Genomic DNA, 23,579 nt, shown 5'->3' with positions numbered 1-23,579 from the left:
TCTGGCGCACTCTCCAACTCATTTCCTTCAACTGTTGAACTACACTTCCCGAGGTCAGAGGTCCCACTCACTCCCTTCTCCCTGCGCTCTTCGCGGATTGCAAAGTAGTCCCTGAGGGCCGGCAGCTGTGATTGGAAGACAGCGATGAGCAGAAGATTTGTGCTTAAGGGAAAGGACCTGCCTGATGGCGCCCAGCAATTGGTGGGAGGGGAGGCATGTGGAACTTGAGGGAGGAGATACAGATCTGTTAGCTACATCCCCCGTACGTACGCATCTGAGGCTTATCTTATTCCCAAGGGTAAATGTGTGAAGCAAAGAGACCTTCCGCTGCGTAAATCGGATTGACCCGGAAACAAAATGTTTTTAAAAACTATTTGCACCCTGGAGGGGCGGGCGGAATTGACGTGTCGCGAAGACTGGAAGGCTTCGCAGGTTGCTAAGCGACGAGGCGGGAGAGCGCTAGCACGCACGGGCCGCTGGGGAGTACTTGGGGGGATTGTGGCTGCCGCAGCTCCGAAACGCTGGAGACAGAGCTAGCGTGCCGTGGCCAGCACGGTCTGCTTCCTTACTTGCCAGGGGACGCTCCTCTGTGGTCGTGTCGGGTGACGAGGTGAGCAGTTTGTGGGGATGCTCCTTTGAGGTGGCCAGGGGCCGCACGTCTGCCCTACTCCAGAGGCTGGTGAGCCAGGGCCCGAGGGCTAGAGGTTTTCTGTTAACCTGAGGGTCCAGAATGCCGGGTAGGCGCCGGCCTGCTTTGCTTTTATCTACCCGGGCGCTTGCCTACTGGGCAGTGCCCGCGAGCTCGCCGGTGCCTCAGCGCTGAGTGTTAGGGCAGCAGAGTTCTGGAGGGCGTAGTGTCCTGAAGTTCGCGCCCCCTCCCCTGTGTATGATACAGCTCTTTTAAAGTTAAATAAAAAGTAGTGCTTGTCTTGTGGGATGTGAGCCCTTCCTCTCCTGGAGTTCACAGTTCACGGATCTTTTTCTCTAAGTCCTTGTGAATGTCGACTTTTGCCTATTTTTTGAAAACTGGCCTCTGTATAAGCCATCTTGACCTTTGAATTACGCCAAACCTGAATTTCTAAGGGACATGTAGTACTTGAATGGGAGACACTAGTTGTTTCAGGCAGTGTCTCGGCTGGTGTACAACTGGGATGTTTTGATTTAAAATTAATGCTGCCCAAGAGAATTGTTGTGCTCCCTGAAACCTTGTTTGATGTGGCTAGGGAAAGGAAGATGTGGTGCTCTGGAATGACGTATATGTAAAGAAAATGAATGCAGTATCTATATTAGATAACATTGCTCTAACTTCTAGTTTTTCTCTATCACTGGTGATTGAATGCCAAGTGGTATCTTTCAGTTTTACTCTCTTCATTTTGGAGGGTTTGCTATTGAAGGAAAGAACTATAGCATTTTACTTTCCAGTTTGCTTTATCAGTATTACTTATCATAACTGAATGGTTCTCTTTTCTTTGAATCACTTTATTCACTTGTTATTCATATAACATACTTTCCTGGTTTTCCTTTTATGTCACTGGTTGTCTCTTCTTAGGTTTCTTTGCATGTTCTTTTTTGCCTTTGACTTCTTAAAATTGCAGTGCCTTTGCTCTTCTATCTACAGTTAATCCCTAAGTGATCTACGTCCTGAGTTGCATGGTTACAAATGTCAAATGCGTCGTTACTTCTGTGTCAAAAGATTCCCAAATTGGTGTTTTGTCCTGAATTCCAGATTCTATGTTGAACTGCTTACTCGTTATTTCCACTTGATTTCCTAATCATGTCACTATTTTCCACTATTTTACAGTGTAAAATAGTGCTATTTTACAGCATCATTTTCACTATTTTACAGTGTTTTCTACTGAGCAATTGTATATGGAGGTTAAAACACCAAGCCCTTTGATATAGATAAAATGACCTTGGATTTCTCTAGTTCTAAGATGTTGGTTGTGAATTGGATTATGAGATTTCAAATGGTAGAGTAGTAAAGAGCTGGGATTGGTTAGATGAAAACTGGTGTGGGGCGCTTGGGTGGCTCAGTCGGTGAAGTGTCCAACTTCTTCTCAGGTCATGATCTCATGGTTTGTGGGTTCGGGCCCCACATCAGGCTCTGCACTGATGGTGTAAGCTTGCTTAGGATTCTCTCTCTCCCTCTGTCTCTGCCCCTTCCCCCCTTGTGCTCACTCAAAATAAACAAACTTAAAAAAAAAATTGGCCAGGAAAATGTAGGGCAAGGGTTTTAGGATGTGGCACCCTATTAAGCTCTGAGAATTCAGAGATTAATATGATACAATTGCTGCCTTTTTGGAGCCCCCATAATAGCAGGGAATACAATTATGTAAATGACAACGTGGTGTGGCCTAGTTAGTGATAAAGAGTTAGCAACTGTGGGGTGCCAGGACTTCACAAAGGAGGTGCTACCTGAATGAAGGCAAATGGATGTTTTTGCCAGGCAGCTAAGATAAGAGGTAGAACCACATTTACTGTTTTATAGGTAGGGTTTTGGTTTGGTGGTAAGAGAGCTGCTTTAAGTTCCTGATTTTTTTTTTTTTAACCGAGGCTCCAGAAATGTGTTACCCAAGACTATAGCTGTGAATCACGCAGCTATTAAATTTAAATTAGTTAAAATTAAATATAAAATTAAAAGTCCAGTTCCTTAGTCACACTAGTTAGATTTCAAGTGTCCAAAAGCCACTTGGGACAGAATATTGAACATTTTCATGATCACAGGAAGTTCTTTTGCACAGCTGTTGGAAGTTAGTGGAAGCAAGGCATCACCCAGAACAGGAACAGCTGCAACATATCTTTGTGGGGTGTTTCTTTTGCCCCTGAGTGTAGAATGGAGTGCATAGCTGTCTGTGCTACTGACTGCACAGGAAGTGTACTGTCAGAGGCAAGAAACTCAATTCTGGTCTTAACCATCGCCTTTCTATTTTGGAAGAACTTCAACAGTCTTGGTGTGTGTCTGTTTGAAAGAATGTTTCCAAACACTGCATTGTCCTGGAGCTTGAAGGGACTTAGCAAGCCCACAGAAGGGGTTGAGAAAGCATTGTCATTGTCTTGATGATACCAAACAACATCTGCCTGCTGCTCTTTACTATTTTAGAATGCCTGTGTTCCTGCCACATTCTGAGTAGATGGAAGAGTACCTCCCACATATGGAAGTGTGAAATAGATTGGCAGGTTCAGACCCCACCAATAATGGGGGTTAGGAGAGAAAGGAGCCCAGTTGGGATATCTTTATACTTTAATGTGTACAACAAGTGCATGTTCATACATGCTTTTAATGAATTGTCATATGTTTTGTTTGGATATATTTGTTTTCTAGGACTTAGGTCTTTTATGAGTTTTTCCTATTACATGTCCAGCTGGTTTTATAATTTTTTATATTTTCAGATTGGGTTAAACAAACATGCTTTTCGTAAATCAAATTTTACAATACTTGTGAAATTTCTAAGGAAGGAGAAAGAAGAGAGACATCACTGGACAGTGGCTTGAGGGTGCTTTAAATGTATGGGTAGGTGGAGAAAATATTGGGAATTCATTTTATTTGTTCAACTGTACTCATCACCCAGTTTAACAAAGAATATTACCAATCCCTTCCCAGAGATCATGTGCTGACACACATGCACATATACTTACTCTTGAGTATATAGGTATATTTTGTAGTTATAAAAAGGAAGTTTTTTTATTAAAAAAAATCAACTAATGCCTTTTCTTTTTGAAGTTTATGTATATATTTTGATAGAGAGAGCGTGTGTGAATTGGGGAGGGGCAGAAGGAGAGGGAGAGAGAGAGAGAGAGAGAGAGAGAGAGTCGCAGGCAGGCTCCACATTGTCAGTGCAGAGCCTGATGCGGGGCTTGAACTCATGAACCATGAGATTATGACTTGAGCTAAATAAAGTTGGATGCTTAACTGATTGAGCCACTCAGGTGCCCCAAATAATGCTTTTTCTTATCCCCTACTAACTAGAGATTATGAAATCGTGTCTTATGTTACTGCTAATAGCTTTACATGTAAAAAAAAAAAATGTAAGCACAGACATATCTACATTTTGTCATAAATATGTCCAAAGACATATACTTATGCCTATGTTTGAAGAAATTAAGACATACAAAAAGACTGCAATGGATCAGTTTATGACTCATAAGAGATAGGAAAGAGTGGAAAGAGCTAGGCTTTGGACAGTATGTTGAAGTATGGGCAGAGCAGGGACAGGAGAGTAGGCCAAAAAGAAAACAATTGAATGTGAAGAGTTAACATATTGAAGTGAAGGTTAAATGGGAGGAAAAAATAACGTATTAATTTGCATTTTATGTCTTTTTTTAAAAGTTTTTTTTAATGTTTGTTTATTTTTGAGAGAGAGAGAGAGAGAGCGCGAGCCAGAATGTGAGTGGGGGTGGGGCAGAAAGAGTGAGACAGGATCTGAAGCAGACTCCAGGCTCTAAGCTGTCAGCACAGAGCCTGACTTGGGGCTCGAACTGACAGACTGTGAGATCATGACCTGAACTAAAGTCATATGCTTAACCGACTGAGCCAGCTGGGTGCCCCTTATGTCTTTACTTGTACTTTAGCCAGTCTTCTTGCTGTTGCTAAAACATGTCCTTTGGAGCTGAGAGGTAGTAAATTGCTAACTGATGCACCCCTATACCCACACCTAATTTCTACAATTGTTAAGTGTTTTTTTTTATATTTACTTTATCATGTTTCTATATATCTCTTCATGTGAAGTCTTTTTTGATTCCTCAGTCTGATCACTCTTTGTTTTAAATTTTGAATTTAAAAATTATCTGCAAAACTAATCAATGGTGGGGAAAAAATTCACCAACAGTGGTTCCCTCTAAGTGGGAGTTGGGGTGGAGATTGACAGCAAATGGGCAAGAAGGAACTTTTTAGGTGACAGTAATTTGCTATATCTTGATGAGGGTGTGGATTAGAGAGGCGTAGACATTTGCAAAAATCTGCAAGTGAAACATTTAAGATTTGAACATTTCATATTTGTAAATTTTCTCTTAAAAACTGTAAAAATTATTAAGCTCTAGCTAATGAGAGTTATGCTGAAATATTTAGGGATGAAACATACTTATGTCTGCAGCTTTCTTTGAAATGCATCAGGGATGCCTGGCTGGCTCAGCCTGTGGAGCATGTGACTCTTGATCTCAGGGTTGTGAGTTCAAGCCCCACATTGGGCATAAAGATTACTTGAAAATAAAACCTTTTAAAAAATTTAAAAAAATATAAGATGGATTGATGGATATATAGGGGGATGAATAGTTATGTCCATACAAAGTTATAATATAGATAAAGCAAATATAGTTACAGGAAATTCTGTATAATAAAATGTTAATTTTAGAATTTAGGTGGTAGTCACTGTGCAATGCTCTCAACTTTTCTGTATTAGACTGATGCTTTCTCTGAGTTTAGAGACTCTTATACATCAATGTATGCCTCATAGAGCACAACATGATATCTTCCTCAAAATCGGTATAAGAGAAATATCTTCAAAATTGCTATTGTGGAATCTTGAAGACTAACAATCTTGGCTTAATGAACCCAATCAGTTTCAAACTTTTCTAGCCAAGCAGAAATTTTGTAAATGCAAATTATGTTGGAGAATGATTAGAAGTTGTTGTAGAGTACTGAGCATATCTGAAATTTCACAGATGTTATTTGACACTTTAATAAAAATTTATATATTACCAATTTTTGGTAAATAGCTTATTCACTTGTATACCAACTCATTTAGCTAAATTATCAGGCTTAACCTATAGGCAGAATTAAGAACAGTTTCTTTTTTTTTTTTAATTTTTTTTTTAACGTTTATTTATTTTTGAGACAGAGAGAGACAGAGTATGAACAGGGGAGGGGCAGAGAGAGAGGGAGACACAGAATCTGAAACAGGCTCCAGGCTCTGAGCTGTCAGCCCAGATCCTGACGCGGGGCTCGAACTCACGGACCGTGAGATCATGACGTGAGCCGAAGTCAGACGCTCAACCTACCAAGCCACCCAGGCGCCCCTTAAGAACAGTTTCAATTATAAAATATACATGTAGCAAAATTATTTTTTTATTTCAGTATGATGTATTTATTGTCTAATATGCTTGGTTTGCCTGTGGAATATAGTTGGCTCCATCTAAATGAAACTACTGAGATCTGTAGATGGAGGCCCAGAAAATGGGCATGTATTATTCTTACTGGTTTATGTTACACGATGCTTATTTTAAGATAGGAAGTTGTAAACTGTCCCCAAAAGATGGAATTGACTGGGTAAGGCTGGCTGTCCATAGCCTTGTTTCTAAATCTAAGACCTCTGTTTCCTTTTTACATTTCAGTGCCTTAATTCCCAAGTCTGGTTTTGTAATACCCTCTTATATTTGGCGAAGTTCAATTTTAAAGAATTGTGGTACATAGGAATTTAGTTATAGTTCAATTTAATATATAACCCCTAGAAATGAATCAAGTTTTTATGACTTGCAGCTGAGATTTTTCATGTTATGTCTTAGTTGGTCTGTCCAGTTCATATAAAAAGGACTCAAAATTAAGGGAGGTGTTATTTTTTTATAGGCCCCCATAAATTTAATCATACTGTTTTACATTTTACAAAAATCAGATAGTGAATATGTATATTACATATGTATCATCCTGAAGTAGAGTATTATCCTCAGTTTAAGAAACTCAATTTCAAAAGTTGTGAATTTGTTCAGATTCTTCTAGCCATATCTAGAAAAGGTCTTCTTACATTAAGAAAGCAAACTACATATCCCCTCATACATTTAAAAATTAACATCTAAAATGTGTGATGTTTATACAATTAGAAAAATTGTAATTTCCAATGTATTATGAATATTGAATTAAAAAAAAAAACAACTGTTTGATCATTCTTTAAAAAACATGCAGCGGGTGGGTACCTGAGTGGCTCAGTGGGTTGAGTGTCTGCCTTTTGATTTTGGCTCAGGTCATGATCTCATGCTTTGTGAGATCAAGCCTCTTGCCTGGGATTCTCTCTCTCTCCCTTTCTCTCTACCCCTCCCTTGCTCTCTCTCCCTCTCTCTCAAAATAAATAAACTTAAAAAAGTTGAGTGTAGTGGAATGTAAATATCTTCCTACCATTGTCCTTTTAAAAAAATAGGTAAATATGTCTTCTTTGACAGTCAAAAGTTGAGGTTTCTATACATTGCTAATCTCAAACTTCCAATTTTATCTTACTTTAATGTAGTTTAATGCTAAAAAAGTCTTTTATGAGCGTGTTATCATAGTTTTTTATGACAAAAATATGAATATAAATTGAATCTAAATTTTTAAAAATTTATCACTTATGGCTGTTGGTATAATAAACTTGTCATCACAGTTCTTAATCGCATACAGTGTATCAAAACAAATGTTGCAAATTTAGATACTTATTAAAAATTAAAAGTATAAATTTAATGGGTGTATCTCAATGGATGGGACTTTTTCTCCCCTGATTAGTTTATATATATGTGGATGATTATTACTTGTGTTTAGAATGAGATTGGATTCAGTTTCAAATTTATTACCGTTTTCCAGAGTTATAGTTGTAAGTGCTTAGAAACCTTACTCACATAAATAAGAAGATGAGAATTCTTAGAACTCCTTCTATGTCGTTTGCAAAACAAAGTCACGTAGAGGCCTGTAATCAGAAATTGTTTTCAGTGATCTAACTCATTTGGGCCTTTTCTTCAATTTGTCTGAAAACAGAAAATTGAAAACTACCTGACTTTCAAAAATATTTATTACTTATTCAGAGCTTTACTAAAATTTGCCTAATGTTATACAGTCCCTCTTTGATTTAGAGTTACCTTGATTAATTCAATATGCTCTGAAAGTGTTAGGAAAAATTGAAATAGAATTTTATTAACACCTTCCCCAAACAATATTTGTAATTAAATGCTTTCATCTTACCATATTCCTTAAATATGTTTTTGTCAAAGCCTTGAGGTGGTTTATTTGCTCATTGAATTTTCAGTTTTGGATAAAATATTGCCGTATAATCTAATTGTTGAAACCCAGTCAAATAAGATTGACTTACTTTTAATAAAAGTATGACTTCATTTTGAATTAAATTAATGCCCATTAATACCAATTTTGAAAAATACTATAGAAACCACTGAGAAATAAATCGTGGCATGCCTTTGGAAGAGATTATTAAACCAATAAAGTCAAAGTTAAAATGATGCAGAGATGAAATATGGTTTAAAATAACTGATTAGAGTGATGATAATGCTGTTCCTAATTGTTTAATTTATAATAAAGTGACATAAAGTAGATCTAAAAATATAAATTATTTATGAATTGAGGAATATGATAAATGGTGTCATATTCCTTCGGCATATGGGTATCAAACTCAAAGCTTTTGAGCTGCAGGGAACTTAAGAATCATATATACAAGTTAGAAGTAAATATGTAAATTTTGATAGACTTTTTATACCTTAACCAATCATTTCACAGTCAAACTTTGCCTAATCTCATGATTTCTATTCTTGATTTATAGTGAATTTTCGAAGGGAGAGTTTTCATAACCAGAAATCTCATGCAGTCCTATAGCAGAATAGGACATCTTCATACTCCAAGGAGGCCACAGACATGTGTGCCCCCCTCCCCCCTTCCAGTTCAGATACATACAATCACAGTCAACTGGTGGTTCATGGCCTTGTTCTCTTTATAGTTCCTTGTTAGATTAACGAACACATTAGCACTGATTAGTTCATAAGTTACCTTTCACAGGTAATGCAGTATGTTACAAGAGAGGATTTTTGTTCTGGTGGGCATATTAGCATATTTCCAATTATACTAATAATAAGGTTGTCTTCTCTGCCTTCTTAGAGAATCAACTCTGGTAATAATTAATGTCAAGTAGTACAAATGTCATTGCAATTCATTGTGAGTTTGAATCTCCAGGTGGTTTCTGAATCATTCGCTTTTGTTAAGGCAACAAACAATAGAGCATTAATCTATTATGCTGGATTTGGAGATGTTTTTAACATTTTTTTCCAGTTCAGCATTATTTAGGTAATGTTTAATTAAAATTACAGAAAATATTTAAAATACCATTGTAACAACATCCAACAGAGCTATTGAAGGAGTATTAAGTTTCAAATCCCTAAAATTTAATGTTGGCTCTTGATACTCTAGGTATTTTGGAGCTTACAAGATTTTACACTTACACAGTAAGAAATTAACCTCATTAATTTTACTTATAGCATATATAAAATTGGTATGATTCCGGTTAAAAATCATTCATTTTGATGTTTTCTTTAATGAACAATAATTAAAGCTCTTTATGTAACAATTTTGTTATAATCTGATTGTGTTTCATTGAAACCAGCAAAGTAATTTTTAGAGAGAAATCTTAAGGTGCCTTTGCTGTTTTAAGTATCCGCACATTTAGAAATATGTGTTTTGCATAGCATCCATGTAATTGATAAAGAGCCATTGTAGATTATAGTGTGATTAAAAACAGGATCTCTTAAAAAGCAAGATTAAGACTTGTAAAATAAATCAGGGATTAAATTATTATAAAGGGGTTTTTTTTTTTTTTACTATGGTAAAATATGTATAAGATTTACCATCTTAGCTATTTTTAAGTATACAGTTCAGTGGTATTACATATCTTCATAATTTTTAGCAACCATCATTATCCATCCCCATAATATTTTTCATGTGTTTTTAGTTTTTTAATTTTTATTTCTGAGAGAGAGCATGCACAAGAGGGGAAGAGGGGCAGAGGGAGAGAGAGAGAAAGAGTGAGAGAGAGGGAGAGAGAGAGAATCTTCAGCAGGTTTCATGCTCAGCATGGAGCCTGATGTGGGGCTTGATTCCATGACCCTGGGATCATGACCTGAGCTGAAATCGAGTCTGATGCTCAGCCAACTGAGCTACCCAAGTGCCCTACACTTTCATCTTGTAAAGCTGAAACTCTATACCTATTAAACAATAACTCTTCCATTTCTCCCTGTACCCAGCCCATGGCAACCACCATTACAATTTCTGTCTTTATAATCTTGAGTACTCCAAGCACCCCACATAAGTGGAATCATATAGCACACTAAAACCTTGGTTTGCGAGCATAATTCATTCTGGAAACTTTGTTCTGGAAACGTGTTTGTAATCAAAGCACTTGTATATCAAAGCAAATTTCCCCATAAGAAATAATGGAAACTCAAATGATTTGTTATACAATCCAAAAATATTCATATAAAAATGATTACAATACTGTAATATAATACAAAATAATAAAGGAAATACAAAATATAAAGAAAAATAAATTAACCTGCACTTACCTTTGAAAACCTTAATGGCTAGTGTGCAGGAGACAGGAGAGAGGGAGGTTATTGTGTAGGATGACTTTGACTATCAGATACGGAATCATTGCTATCTACTGGATCAATGGAATCTTTTTCTGCATGGGGGCCATTATATATGCTTGCATGGATGTTGACTACAGTACGGTATTAATAAACTCTTGTCATATACTGTAATGTAACTGGCAATAAAGTAGCAGAGGAAATGGTCTATATCTGCAGGCAGCCTGACCTAGAATGAAGCAAAACATTCCTAAGGTTACTCTTTTGTGGAAAAGCAAAGGACTGGCCAAAGGTGCTCTGAAGTGATAAAAAATATACTAGTGGTGGTGTGGGCACCTTCCAATGTTCTGAAAAACCACTGATTTCTGCCAAACGCCGTGGTCTGAGAGTGAGCATGGGAGATGACCATCCACAATCCCTCAGCAAGAGAGCGAAAAGAACCATTGGCTCAGTTGATCGTGTGACATTCAGCGTCATATATTACCTATATTGCAAGACATTACTCGTTTTCAAGTTAAAATTTATCAGAAATGTTTGCTGTTCTTGCGGAACACTTGCAGGACAAGTTACAATCCAAGTTTTTACTGTAATTGTCTTTTGTTACTGTTTTTTTTTTCACTTAGTATAATATCCTCAAGGTTCATCCATGTTGTAACATATTGCAGAATTTTCTTCTTTTTAAAGGCTAGCTAATATACCACTGTATGTGTATGTCACATTGTGCTTATCCATTCATCAGTTGATGGACCCTTGGTTTGCTTCCATATTTTAGCTACAGTGAATAATGTTGCTATAAACATGGGTATACAAATACCTTTTTGAGATTCTGCTTTCAGTTCTTTTAGATAAATACTCAAATGGAATTGCTGGATCTTATGGTAACTCTGTTCGTAATTTTTCAAGAAACCATCGTATTGCTTTGCGTTAACAGCTGTTCCATTTTACATTCCTACCAGCATTGCATGAGGGTTCTGATTTCTCCACATCCTTCCCAAAATATATTTTCTGTTTTTTTTTTTTTGATAGTAGCCATCCTAATGAGTATGAGATTATACCTTATTGTGGTTTTGATTTGCATTTCCCTAATGATTAGTGATTTGAGCATCTTTACATGTGTTTATAGACCATATATCTTCTTTGGAGAAATGTCTACTAAAGTTTTTGCCCATTTTTAAATTGGATTTTGTTTTTAAAATTTAATTTTTTAAAGTAATCTTTATACGCATTGTGGGGCTTGAACTCACAACCCCAAGATCCAGTCATATGCTCTACTGATATAGCTAACCAGGTGCCTGTTTGTTTTTGTTTTTGTTGAGTTTTAGAATTTATAGATTCTGGATAGTAATCTCTTACCAGACATATGATTTGCAAATATTTTCTCACATTGTGTGGGTTGACATTTACTCTATGGATAGGCTCTTTTTTTTTTTTTAGTATTTTTTTAATAAACTTTTTCAGATAATTGTGGGTATTCATCATTAATACTATGTTAAAACCACACACATGGTAATTTCTCAAAGGTTATTTGCAAAATGGAACCTGAAACAATTATCATTGAATATTTCCTATTTGATTACATTAAAAATCTATGTGCTTTTCTTGTACATTGAATGGGTCAATGTGTGACTTTTTAATTTAAATATTTATTTATTTTGAGAAAGAGCGAGGGAGATTGCGAGAGAGCATGAGTGGGGGAGGGGCAGACAGAGAGGGAGAGAGAGAATCCCAAGCAGGCTCTGTGCTGTAAGCCTGGAGCCTGACGTGGGACTCAGTCCCATGGACCATGAGTTCGTGACCTGGCTGAAATCAAGAATTGGACATTTAAGCAACTGAGCCGCCAGGCACCCTCAATGCGTGACTTTTTAAGTAATTGTTTCATTAAGGATAGTGGTTTTTGATGTCCAAGATTTTAAAATTTTCATGTAGTCCAGTTTGTCTATTTTTTTCTTTTGTTACTTGGGCCTTTGGCATCCTATCCAAGAAATCATCACCAAATCTAATGTCATAAAGCTTTTGTCGTATGTATGATTTTAAGAATTTTATTGTCTTAGCTCTTACACTTAGGTCCTTGATCCATTTTCAGTTAATATTTGTATATGAGGTTAGGTAAGGGTCCAGCTTTATTTTTTTGCCTGTGCATATCCAGGTTTGTTGAAAAGACTCCTTACTGAGTGGTCTTAGCACCCTTGTCAAAAGTCATTTGACCATATATGTAAGAGTTTATTTCTGGACTTTCTATTCTATTCCATTGATCTATATATCTACGTAGTAGTCTATATATGCCGATACTATAATTACTGTAGCTTTGTAGTAAGTTTTGAAATGAAGAAGTATGAGCCCTCTAGTTTTTTTCTCTTCCTCTCTTTTTTCAATTGTTTTGGCTCTTTGCAGTCCTAGAGGTTCCATATGAATTTTAAGGTGAGTTTTACCATTTCTGCACAATATGTCATTGGGATTGCATTGAATCTGTAGACTGCTTTGGGTCGTGTTGACATTTTAACTAAATTAAAGTCTTCCAGTCCATAAACATGGGATGTATTCCCATTTATTTATGTTGTCTTTAATTGCTTTTTTTTTAATGTTTATTTTTGAGAGAGAGAGAGATTGTGTGCAGGTGCATTCAGGGGAGGGGCAGAGAGAGAGAGAGACAGAGGGTCTGTAGTGGGCTCTGCTCTGACTGCAGAGTTCCTGATGTGGAGCTAGAACCCACGAACTGCAGGGTCATGATCTGAGTCCAAGTTAGATGCTTAACCTGCTGAGCTATCCAGGTACCCCTTGTCTTTAATTTCTTTCAGCAGTGTTTCCTAGTTTTCATTGAACAAGTCTTTCACCTTCCTGATTAAGTTAATTCCTAAGTATTTTGTTCTTTTTGATGCTGTTGTAAATGGAATTTATTTTATAATTTCTTTTTCAGATTGTTCATTGTTGGCATACAGAAATGCAACTAGTGTTTGTTGGCTTTATGTCCTGCTACTTTATTAGTTCTGAGAGCTGTTTTGTGGATAGGGTTTTCTAAATATAAAATCATTATTTGCAAGCAGGTCATATGACTTCTTCCTTTCTCATTTGTATGCCTTTTTTTCCCCTTGCCTAATTGCTTTAAGTAGAACCTCCAGTACTGTGTTGAATAGAAATGGTGAAAGGTAGGCATGTTGCCTTGTTTCCAATCTTAGAGGAAAAGCTCTAAGATCTAAGTTTTTAAGTCTTTCACCATTAAGTATGATGTTTGCTGTGGGTTTTTCATATGTGGCTTTTATTATGTTGAGGAAGTTTCCTTTTATTTCTAATTTGTTAAGTGTTGTTACCATAAAAGGATGTTGAATTTTGTAAAATGTTATTTCTCCATCAATTGAGATGATCATGTGCTTTTTTTCCTTCATGTTGATGTGTGTATTATATTGATTGATTTTCATATGTTGAACCATCCTTACATTAATCCCACTTGGTCATGGAGTTACCTTTTTAATATGCTGCTGAATCCTGTTTGCTAGTATTTTGTTGAGGATTTTTACACCATTGTTCATAAGAAATACTGATCTATAATTTTCTCACAGTGTCTTTGTTTGGCTTTGGTATCAGTATTATGCTGGTCTTTTAGAATGAGTTAGAAAGTGTTAGCTTTTCTTCAATTTTTGGGAAAGTTTGAGAAGAATTGATTCATTTCTTTTTAAATGTTTGGTAGAATTCACCTGAGACAGCTAAGCAGCAGGATTTTTCTTTACTGGGAGATTTTTATTACTGATTCAATCTCCTTAAGAGTTATAGGTCTATTCAGATTTTCTTCATGATTTAATCTTGGTAGGCTTTGTGTTTCTATGAATTTGTTCATTTTATCTACATTATCCAATTTTTTGGCATACAGTTGTTCATAGTAGTTTCTTGTAATACTTTTAATTTCTGTAGAATCAGTAGTAATGTCCTCCCTTCCATTCTGATTTTGAGTAAGTTGAATCTTCTCTCCTTTTTTTCTTGGTCCATCTAGCTAAAAGTATGTTAATTTGGTCAATCTATTCAAAGAATCAACTTTTTGTTTCATTGATTTTCTCTATTGCCTTTCTATTCTTTATTCATTTATCTCTAATCTTTATTATTTCCTTCCTTTTGTGGGCTTTGGGTTTAGTTTTGTTCTCCTTTTTCTGGTTTCTTAAGTTGTAAACTTAGATTGTTAATTTTTAAAATCTTGTTTAATCTTTTTTTTTTTTTTTTTTTTTTTTTTTTTTAACGTAAGCATGTATAGCTCTAATTTCCCCCTTAGCACTGCTTTGGTACATTCCATAATTTTTGGTATTTGGTGTTTTTATTTATTTCTAAGGATTTTCTAATTTCTATTGTGATTTCTTTTTTTTTAATTTTAATGTTCGTTTTTGAGAGAGAGAGACAGAGAGTGCGTGGGGGAGGGGCAGAGAGCGGGAGACACAGAATCCAAAGCAGGCTTCAGGCTCTGAGCCTGATGCAGGGCTCAAACCCACAAACTGTGAGATCATGACCTGAGCCGAAGTCGGATGTTTAACCGACTGAGCCACCCAGGCGCCCCTTGTGATTTCTTTTTTGAAATATTAGTTGTTTAAAAGTATATTAATTTCCATAATTTTGTGAATATTCTAGTTTGATTTTTGTTTTTGATTTCTAACTTCATTTTGTTGTGGCCAGAGAACATAGTTTGTATGATATCTTTTTAAACATATTGAAACTTAATCTGTGGCATAGTATATGTTGTATCCTGGAAAATGTCCCACATGCACTGGAGAAGGATGTGTGTGCCATTGTTTTTGGGTGGAGTGTTCTGTAATATGTCTGTTAGATTTAGTTTGGTTTATTGTATTAAGTGGTCTGCCCAGTGCAGTGGTTCTATCCATTGTTTGTGAGTTGAGTATTGTATTTCTCCCTTATTAAACTCTGTCAGTTTTTGCTTCATATATTTTGAATGTCATTAAATGTATAAATATTTGTAATGTTACATTTTTTTGCTATATTGAAGCTTTTATTAATAATATACAATGTCCTTCTTTGTCTCTTACCTTTTTGGATTTAAAGTCTGTTTTGCGTGATTTAATATAGCCACCCTGCTCTCTCTTGGTTGCTGTTTGCATAGAATCTTTTTTTCATTCTTTCACTTTCTGTCACTTGTTTGTGTCTTTGGGTCTTAAGTGGGTCTCCTGAAGACAGCATACAATTGGGACATATATTTTTATTCATTCTTTTATTCTCTGTCTTTTCTTTGGAAAGTTTAATACACTTACACATGAAGTAGTAACTGATAAAGAGGGACTTTTGTCCCTCTGTATGTCTTCAGTATTTTTGTCCCTCACTTCCTGAATTGTTCTTTTATGTTTAGTTGATTTTTTTTTTTTGGTAGGGAAATGTTAAATTCCTTTTTCATTTTCTTTTGTGTATATTGTATAGTTAATTTCTTTGTGATTACCATGGGGAATGTATTTCACATCCCAAAGTCATAACACTGTAATTTGAATTTATAACTAGCTTAACTCTAGTAACATAAAAGAACTTTACAGTTCTAGCTCCATCCTTTTGGTTGTTGATGTCACATTGTGTGATCTCAAATATAAACAATTCTTGTAAATGCATTAGTATCCTAAATTATATAGAAAACAAGGTTTGGAGTTACAAACCTAAGTTATAGTAATAATAGCTTTTATACTAATTCAGTATTTTTTTCCCTTTTAAATGTATTAGTCATTTAAATCATGCAGAAAACAAAAAGTGCAGTTACAGACCATTGTTACATATACCAGCTTTTATAATTGTTCAAGTATTTACCTTTATGGATATCTTTTTTCCCCCATATGGCTTTAAATTACCGTCTAGTGTCTTCTCATTTCACTTGCAGGATTCCCTTGAACCTTTATGCATGGCTGGTCTAGTGGTCATGAATACCCTCAATTTTGTTTGGGAATATCTTAATTTCTCTTTCACTTTTGAAGGACAGTTTTGCCAGATATTGGATTCTTGGTTGTCAATTTTTTTTTCGTTAGCACTTTGAATATATTTGCCCACTATGTTCTAGCCTCCAAAGTTTCTGGTGAGAAATCTGTATGTAATCTTATGGAGGATTCCTTGGATGTGATGACTCGCTCTCTTTTGCTTTCAAGATTCTCTGTCTTTTCAAAGTTTGATTATAATGTATGTCTGTGTGGGTCTTTGAATTCATCTTACTTGGAGTTTGTTGAACTTCCTGGAAGTGTATTTCATGTCTTTTTTCAAATTTGGGAAGTTTTTGGCTATTATTTCTTCAATTATTCTCTTTCCTTTTTTTCTCCTTATCTTCTGCTTCTGGGATTCTTATGATGCATATGTTGGATTGATTGATGGTATCCCATTGGTCCTTTAGGCTCTGTTCACTTTTCTTCAATTTTTTTTTCTTTTTGTTTCTGAGGCCTCAGTAATTTCTATTGTTCTATTTTCAAGTTCACTGATTCTTTTTTCTTTATATTCAGGTCAGCCTTTGAATCTATCTAGTGGATTTTTCATTGCAGTTACTGTACTTTTCAGGTCCATAACTTAATTTTGGTTTGTTTTAGGTTTTCTATGTCTTTTTTTTTGGTATTTCCATTTTGTTCCCCCCGCCCTTTTTTTTTTAAACTTTCTCTACATCTTTCTTTGGTTCTTTGGGCATATTTAAGACCATTGTTTTGAAGTTTTTTGTGTAGTATATTTGCCAGTAGGTCTTTCAGGGACAGTTTCTCTTAGTTGTTTCTATTGAATGGGCTATACTTTCCTGTTTCTTTGTATGGCTTGTGATTTCTTGTTTAATACTAGACATTTGCAACTAATAATGTGGTAACTCTGGAAATTGAATTCTCTGCTTTTCCCAGAGTTTGCTGTTGTTGTTTAAAATGTAGGCTGTTTCTGTACTGAGGATCAGACTGAGGTATAGACTTAATGTCTGCTCAGGTCTTTTCTGAGCCTTTCTCTGGGCATTCATGGTCACTTTCTAATTTTCCTTGTATATGTAGTAATTTTGATGTTCTATTCTTAAATGTCTGGCTCCCAAAAGAGTTTGAAAAAGCAGAAAAATGAAGAGGGGGGAAAATGGGCATTGGTCTTTTAAATCCTTTGGAAATCACTTCAGCATTGGGGAAGGGGCTTGCAACAATGAAGGGAGGTGCAACAAGAATGGGTGTCTGCTTCTTTGTACTTTTGTGAGAAGAAGCAGTAATCAGTTATCAGTTTTTGGAGGACAGAATTGTTGTTGTTGTTGTTGTTGTTGTTGTTGTTGTTGTTGTTGTTTTAACTCCACCTGTCTCCAGGAAGCTGTGTACAAGCTGCTCCAGGAGCACATGTACAGCTGGCTGCCACATGGCTAAGACTAGAGGATTGGGTAGCTGCTACTGTGCAGAAAAGTTGAGATGGACTGAAGCTAACAAAACTGCCCATTCAGATCTTCTGAAAGTTGCAAACTTGTATCTGACTCCAAACATCCAAAACAGTTACATGAGACAGATTCTGCCAGTGTAATTGTTGCGGAAGTAGGGAGATAGTTCTGGTGTTTCCTACTCCACCATCTTCCCAGAATCCTCTCCGCATACTTTTAAATTGAAGGATTATACTGATCTAAATAGTTACTAGTTGACTAATAGTTACTAGTTAAAGTTTGGATTGTATTCTTTTTTTTTAAATGCAAGAATAATATTAACTATCTTGGAAATTATTTGGTTTAGGTGACATGCAAAACATTTTTTGCAAATACTCTCAAATAGCTTCTACAGTGAATACAGAGTATTTTAAAAATTATTATTACATTCACTTCAGTGGGTCTTAAACATAGTAATTCCAAAATCAAATTTAGTCATGAAAGAAAAAAAAGTTCTTGTAATTTAATTTAAAGTTGTAGTCACAATTGGAAATGCTTTATTACTAATTTTTAAAAAATATTTTATACACACATAATTTATATACATCCCAGCATATTTAACTATAAAATATTTGACTAGATTTTCAGGAATGGTGAAGTACAGGGTATCTTAACAGGATGAAAGTTATAGTCATGTGATTATCATATAACCAAGTTGCTATGAGAAGTCAAGAGGTAGAATTGACTGGAATCAGTTGCTAGAACCTCCTCTTGTAACTTCATGTAAAACAAGGTAAAATATTATCCATCCACTTTTTGATAAGTGGTTGTTTCCAGGACTATGAGATTTTTTCTTTTAAGTAGATGGAAGGGAATTTATTTGTTTTAACAATACTGCCTAGCTATGTGATCTTGAACAAGTTTCTTGGTCTCTATAAGCCTCAGTTTATCAATGAAGAGGGGATCATAGCACAAGAATGACCATAAAACCTGGAAACATCATGTAGCAACTCCTATAGCTATTCCTTTTGATCTGGAGATGTATAGGAATGTTCATAAGCAGTTTCTAAGAGCAAAACTCTAAGCGCTCATTTGTCCATCAGTAGGAGAATGGATGAATATATTGAAAATGAATGGACCATAACTATATACACCAATATGGATGGATATCAAAAATGCAATGTCGAGTGAAAAAAGCAAATCACATGATATATAGAGTATGATCCTATTTTTATGAAATTTAAAAATATGTAAAAATCCTATTTAGGGTTTCATACACATCTAGTAAAGCCATATAGAATAGCAGAGGAATGATTAATTCAGAAGTGAGTTCTTTGGTGGAGAGTACAAGAGGGTGCAGTAAGGTCTTTATTTTTTTTTAATTAAACATTTTTTTTTTTTACTGTTTATTTATTTTAGAGACAGAGCACAAGTGGGGTTGGGGCAGAGAGAGAAGGAGACAGAATCCTAAACAAGCTCCAGGCTCTGAGCTGTCAGCACAGAGCCCATCACAGGGCTCGAACCCATGAACTATGAGGTCATAACCTGGGCTGAAGTCGGAAACTCAACTGACTGAGCCACCCAGGCACCCCATAAGGTCTTTAAATATTGGTAATCTTCTGCTTCTTAAGATGTGTGGGTACATGGGAATTTAATTTATGCATTTGTATGTTTTTAATATATATTTATTACTATTTAAAATATATCTCTGATCACACTTGTTTGATATTTTATAAAAAAAATACATAGCGCTTAGAGTTTTATTTTTTATCATGGAATAGCACCTTTGAAAAAGATTTATGTCTCGGGGCGCCTGGGTGGTGCAGTCGGTTAAGCGTCCGACTTCAGCCAGGTCACGATCTCGTGGTCCGTGAGTTCGAGCCCCGCGTCAGGCTCTGGGCTGATAGCTCAGAGCCTGGAGCCTGTTTCCGATTCTGCGTCTCCCTCTCTCTCTGCCCCTCCCCCGTTCATGCTCTGTCTCTCTCTGTCCCAAAAATAAATAAACGTTGAAAAAAAAAATTAAAAAAAAAGATTTATGTCTCTCATTAATTTTCTATCCTAATAGAAAAATTTACATTTTTGTAAATCCCATTTAAGTTTTCAAGGTTACATTTATTTTTTTCTAAATTTTTTAATGTTTATTTTTGAGAGAGAAAGACAGAGCATGGGTCGGGGAGGGGCAGAGAGCAAGGGAGACACAGAATCTGAAGCAGGCTCCAGGCTTTGAGCTGTCAGCTCGCAGCCCAATGCAGGGCTCAAACTCATGAACCGTGAGATCATGACTTGATCTGAAGTTGGGTGCATAACCAACTGCACCACCCAGGTGTTCCCCGCAAGGTTAGACATAAATTTATCATCTTGCCATTTGTTTTCTGTTTGTTCCATGTGTTTGTTCTTTCTTTCCTCCTTTTCTTCCTTCTTTTTGATTTGTTGAAATTTTTTTATAATTCAATTTTATCTCTTTTGTTGGCTTATTAGTTGTAACAGTTTTCTTAATTTCATGATGGCTTTGGGGTTAATAGCATACATCGTTTTCTCATGTCTGTCTTCAAGTGGTATTATAGCACTTCACAAGAACATTCAATAAGTTACTTGGATTTTTTCCTTCCTTCCTTTTGTGTGATAGTTGTTATATATTTTATTTCTGCTTAAGTTTGAGCCACATACTACATTGTTATTTTTGTTTAAATGGTCAATTACCTTTTAAGGAGATTTAAATAATGAGAAAAAAATATCTAATATTTACTCATGTAACTGTTTTTAGTACTTTCATTGTATACATCCATATTTCTTCTATGGTGTAATTTTTTTTTCTGCCTAAGGAATTTTCTTTTTAAAATATTTATTATAGGGGAGCCTGTGTGATTCCGTCAGTTGAGCATCCGACTTCGGCTCAGGTCATGATCTCGTGGTCTGTGAGTTCGAGCCCCGCGTCGGGCTCTGTGCTGACAGCTCAGAGCCTGGAGCCTGCTTCGGATTCTGTGGCTCCGTCTCTCTCTGCCCCTCCCCCGCTCATGCTCTGTCTGTCTCTCTGTCAAAAATAAATAAACATTACAAAATTTTTAAATATTTATTATAGCAGAGACTGGACGGTGAAAAATGTTCTTAGTTTTATATGTATGAAAAAGTCTTTATCTTTTATTTTGAAAGATATTTTCATTGTGTATAAAATTCTAGGTTGACAATTTTTTCTTTTAGTGCTTGAGAGATGGTGGTCCACTACCTTTTTCATTTGCCTTATTTTTGATGTCATTTGATGTCATCTGCTGTCATTCTTATCTTTCTTTTTGTATGTAAATATTTTATTTTTTATCAGTGGTTTTGAATGATATAACGATATGCCTTGGTTTAGTTTTTTTCATGTTTCTTGTGCTTGGGTTATTTGAGATTCTTGGATTTATGAATTTACAGTTTTTAACAAATTTGAGAAAATTTGGTTATTATTCCTTCAAATATTTTTTTCTGTCTATCCCCTATTCTGCCAGTGTTTTGAGGATGCAACTTATATGTATAATAGGCTGATTGAACTAGTTCCATTGTTCACTGATGTTCTGTTCAGTGTTTAAGTTTTTTTTTCTAGTTTCATTTTGTAAAGTTTTTATTGCTGTGTCTTCAAGGTCACTAATTTTTTTTTTTTTTTTGCCACATGTATTCTGTTAATTCCATCTGTTGTACTTTTCACCTCACATATTGTAGTTTTAATTTTTTAAAAAAATATTTTTAGAGAGAGAGTGAACATGAGCAGGGGAGGGGCAGAGGGAAAGAGAATCCTCTATTTTTTTTTTTTAAATGTTTATTTTGAGAGAGTGAGAGAGAGCATAAGTGGGGAGGGGTATGGGGAGAGGGAGAGAGAGAATCCCAAGCAGGCTCTGCACTGTCAGCATGGAGCCCGATGTGGGGCTCTCACTGACAAACTGTGAGATGATTTCTGAGCTGAAATCAATAGTTGGAAGCTTAACTAACTGAGCTGCCCAGGCACCACATGGGAGAGAGAATCCAGCAGGCTCCACTCTGTGTGTGGAGATCTCACAATTGTGAGATCATGATCTGAGCCAAAATCAAGAGAGGGATGCTTAAATGATTGAGCCACCCAGGTGCCCCATAATTTTCATCTTTATAAGTGTGATTTAAAAATTTTTTTTAATGTTTATTTTTTTTTTGAGAGAGAGAGAGAGCGTGGGGGAGGGGCAGAGAGAGAGGGAGACACAGAATTTGAAGCAGGCTCCGGGCACAGAGCCCGATGTGGGGCTGAAACCCACCGACTGCATGATCATGACCTGAGCCAAAGTTGGATGCTTAACTGACTGAGCCACCCAGGCACCCTGATTTGGATCTTTTTTATATTTTTCATGTCTGCTAAATTTTTAGAACATATGAAATACATTTTAATAATGATTTTAATGTTCTAGTTTCTTCATTATAATTGTCAGAGTTGAGTTAGTTTTGACTGATTTTTCTTCTTATTTTGGATCATATTTAAAATTTTTTTTAAATGTTTGTTTTGAGAGAGAGAGAGAGAGAGAGAATGGGGGAGGGAAAGTGAAAGAGGGAGACACAGAATTCGAAGTAGGCTCCAGGCTCTGAGTTGTCAGCACAGAGCCCTACACGGGGCTCCAACTTATGAACCATGAGATCATGACCTGGGACGAAGTCCGACGCTTAACTGACTGAGTCACCCAGGCGCCCCTTGAATCATATGTTTATGTTTCTTTGGATGCCTGGTAACTTTGTATTGAATGCCAAATGTTATGAATGTTATATTTTTGGGTGTTGGGTATTTTTATTTTTCTATACATAATTTTGAACTTTTTTCTGGGATGCAGTTAAATATTGGGAAACAGTTCAATTCTTCAAGACTTACTTTTAAGATTTATTAGGACTGAGTAGTATTCAGCCTAGGGCTAATAATTTTTCATTCCTGGGGTAAGACCTTTCTGGATACTCTACGCAATTACTATAAATCACAAAGTTTTTCTGTCAGGCTGGTAGGATAGGTACTATTCCTAGCCTCATATGAATGTCAAGCACTATTATCTTTAATTATTTCTGGCCTTTCTTTCCCCTGGTCTTGTGAACTTTTCTCATATGCATATACTGTCAGTACTCATCTGAATTCTCAAGAGGAACTGTCTGAAGGTCTCTGGAGTTCTCTCTCTGTGTGGCTGTTTCTCCTCTAGAGAATTGTAACCATTGTGTTCTCTCTAGTCATTCAGCACTGTCTCCTTAACCCAAGTTGTTTCCTGAACTCTTCCTGATTTTCCCCATTCTGTATCATACCTTCTCTCTCTTAACACAGCTTCATATGCCTACCAGTTTTGTTTTTAGTTCCTACTTTCTTTTTGGTAAATAAGAACTCCTTTTTCTTGCAAGTTCAGCAATTTTTTTTTTTTTTTTTTTCCTTCTTAATGGGCCAGGCATTGTGCTGGTTTTCCCCATGTCTGCCTTGTTCCTGCTGGGAGCATTTGGAAATGGTGAGTGCTTTTCCCAGGAGTTTTGGCCTCACCTACAACCCAACAGCTGGTCTCTGGTACAGCCAAGAGAGCTCCTTGGAAGCCAGTGTGCCAATAGGAGGCCTTAGCAACCTTAGGCACTGGGATGGGTTGGGTTATTTTCTAAGTGGAAGAACATTCTACTCCTCTTGTTTAACTTTTCCTTGCAATCTAAAATGGAGAAATCATTCTCCAAACTGACTCAAGTGAGAATAAAAGATACCCTTTGTTAGGCAGCCTAACAGTACCCACATAAGTCAGTGTTTAGATAAGAACAGGCCCCTCAAAGGTAATGGAACCATACTTTGGGCCTTAATTGATTTTTATGTTTGTTCTGCTTCTTTTAATTTTTTGTGGAAAAGTGATTTGTAGTGCAAAGTGGCTTTCCATGTTATATAGGTACTATATTGTGTAATAATGTTCTTATGAAAAGGTCATTTTTGCTTGTTTTAGCTTTTTAA

General features: G+C 36.1%; 1 protein-coding gene across 6 annotated transcripts in view; it reads left to right on the top strand.

The window, feature by feature from the left end:
* Positions 1-23,579, top strand: part of WDPCP (WD repeat containing planar cell polarity effector) — a 607,526-nt gene that overhangs the window by 234,949 nt on the left and 348,998 nt on the right. The window contains exon 1 of one of the 6 annotated variants that reach the window (XM_053200666.1): positions 122-262. The exons of 3 other annotated variants lie outside the window; for them this stretch is intronic. In XM_053200666.1, coding sequence (XP_053056641.1) covers positions 185-262 — 78 coding nt within the window. In that variant the 5' untranslated portion in view covers positions 122-184. Of the gene's footprint in view, positions 1-121; positions 263-363; positions 611-23,579 lie in introns of those variants that run through there. 2 more of the 6 variants (XM_053200668.1, XM_015070542.3) reach the window with 2 other exon arrangements.

Source organism: Acinonyx jubatus, chromosome A3 (genome assembly GCF_027475565.1).
Source record: "Acinonyx jubatus isolate Ajub_Pintada_27869175 chromosome A3, VMU_Ajub_asm_v1.0, whole genome shotgun sequence".
Taxonomy (NCBI): Eukaryota; Metazoa; Chordata; class Mammalia; order Carnivora; family Felidae; genus Acinonyx; species Acinonyx jubatus.
This window is presented reverse-complemented; position numbering and strand designations above follow the sequence as displayed.